Source organism: Aplysia californica, unplaced genomic scaffold (genome assembly GCF_000002075.1).
Source record: "Aplysia californica isolate F4 #8 unplaced genomic scaffold, AplCal3.0 scaffold00129, whole genome shotgun sequence".
In the NCBI taxonomy this organism is placed as follows: Eukaryota; Metazoa; Mollusca; class Gastropoda; order Aplysiida; family Aplysiidae; genus Aplysia; species Aplysia californica.
Window position 1 is genome coordinate 509,584 of NW_004797399.1, and position 2,173 is coordinate 511,756.

General features: G+C 39.8%; 1 protein-coding gene across 1 annotated transcript in view; it reads left to right on the forward strand.

Annotated features, from left to right (window-relative positions):
• The window catches only part of LOC101853079, a 117,486-nt gene that overhangs the window by 60,669 nt on the left and 54,644 nt on the right, over window positions 1-2,173 (forward strand). The window contains exons 6-7 of the mRNA XM_005096448.3: window positions 436-606; window positions 1,943-2,092. Coding sequence (XP_005096505.3) covers window positions 436-606; window positions 1,943-2,092 — 321 coding nt within the window. The remainder of the gene's footprint in view (window positions 1-435; window positions 607-1,942; window positions 2,093-2,173) is intronic.

The following is a 2,173-nucleotide window of genomic DNA, read 5'->3' on the forward strand; positions in this document are numbered from 1 at the left end:
GAGGAGGAGGAGGAGGAGGAAGAGGAGGAGGAAGAGGAGGAAGAGGAGGAGAAGGAGGAGGAGGAGGAGGAGATGGAAGAGGAGGAGAAGGAGGAGGAGAAGGGGACACAGAAGAAGGGAAGTAGGAAGGGAGGGGTGTGTGGTGATGTCATAATTAATTACATAAAGAATATGACAGCGCAGACAGTGGGACAAGTTTGACAAAAGCACGGTTAAACATTACACAGTATAATAGACGTATCCTGTTTATATGATTTTAATAGTAAAAGACTAAGCTCTAATCACATTATAGTTTATTTTGACATGAAAATATATAAAATAATTCAAAGAAACTAAATAGAACATTTTAGATGACATTTTCGAAAGAGAGTATGAGGAAAAACTCATTTTAAAATGCACAAAGTGGAAGGGGTGAGGTAAATCTGGGATCAAAAGGAACAGATATGCAATGGAAACAGTCTGCATGCTCCAGTTACACCGGTGTTTCTTTTTTTTCTTACAGAAATGGCCACAAGATCTTGTAAAGAAAGTGATAATGACGGAGTGTGGCAGGAACCGTATATTGACGACTGCATTTCTAAAGAACTTTTGGATCTGAAGAAACAGGTAAAAAAAAATTCTTAATTTCTTCTTTTAGCCCTTTTTATTCAAGTGCTATGACATTTGACGTTCTCTTCTGTCCTTCGAGGATATGGAGGGTTTATAACTGTTTGAGACAGTAACGGATGTAGTAGATTTTATCACTTCTATATCATCGGTGTCGTCATCATTCCACAATCACCTAAATTAATTTCGGTGAAATGGGGGGGGGGGAGAGGGATATCAGGATAAAGCCATAATTCGAATGAAGACATTAAGGGGCATCTTAATTATCTTATAGTCTCTCCCCGCTCCGTTATTTCCTTTATACTTCTAACTAAAAATGTCATTGTTTTAATTTGAGCGCTCTTTATTTTCTTTCATTTTCTCAAAACTTCAAAAAGATGAGTTTGACATCTCGCTACCGTAGAATTACAAAGTTCTGTCTGACATTTTGGGGCGTTTTGAGTTACTATGATTATGGGGTCAGAAACCAAACGTTCTATCTGCATGATCAAAATCGTAAAATAATTCGGAGTCATTATGAAGATATTCAGAGATCTGCATTCGAAAAAACTTGACAGGTTGTGAAACTCAACTTTTTCTTACGCCAAATTTTTCAGTTAGGCACTAAGCAGATAGAACTTAGTAATTCTGGGGTAGCGACAAGTGGAATACCGCTGACGATGTACTTCATATTGATTGATACCAGAAAGTAAGCTCTCTCCGATTTGAATGTTCTGTTGCCCTGACACACTCCATCCCTTTGAAATATTCTGAGTTTCCAGGGAAGTACTTAGTGCAAGCAGCCAATTAAGAAGAGCTCGGAATCCAAAATACTGATACGACCCTTCACTTTCTTAACTGGATACACATTGTTTTCACGGAAGAGACATAAGCAAGAGAGGCACAACATTGGGCCCCTACCGGAATTTGGCCTCCAATTTTTCCTTTGCGAGTCCTGCATCGTAACCACTAAATTAGACTTTTGTTGTCATAATAATAACTTTGAAAGTTTCTATTATCATTTAAGTTCTGACGACAAATAGGCCACGTAGAAGACGTAAAAAGTAAAATGCAACCTCGCTCCCATGTCCTTGCACCCCACGACAATCACATCCCTCTGTTTCCTGTTTTTGAGCGACACATGCGACCCTACTGTGACCCCAACGTGGTGATCCTGGATTTTGTGCTGTAGTCCAAACAGTTCGAAATGAGGGAAAGGGGGAGGGGTATTCTTTACTTTTACTCATGGCAACCATAATAATCACTATCATCATCTTAAATAGCATTTGAACAACGCAAATTCCCGCGCAACAACAAGCTTTAGTTCTTATCATGCACTTTACAATATTAATCCTAGTTTCTGGAGTTCAAACACGGCGCTATCAATGAGATCAACGTGCTACAGCTGGCTGACCGCCTATTGAATCACACGCAGGAGAACGTCTACCTGAACCCCATAGACATCGCCACCGTCATAGATCTCCTCGGCATGCTAGTGCAGACGCAGGTAATGCTGCCAATCCTGTTGCATCATCATCATCATCATCATCACTATCATCATTATCATCATCACTATCATCATTATCAG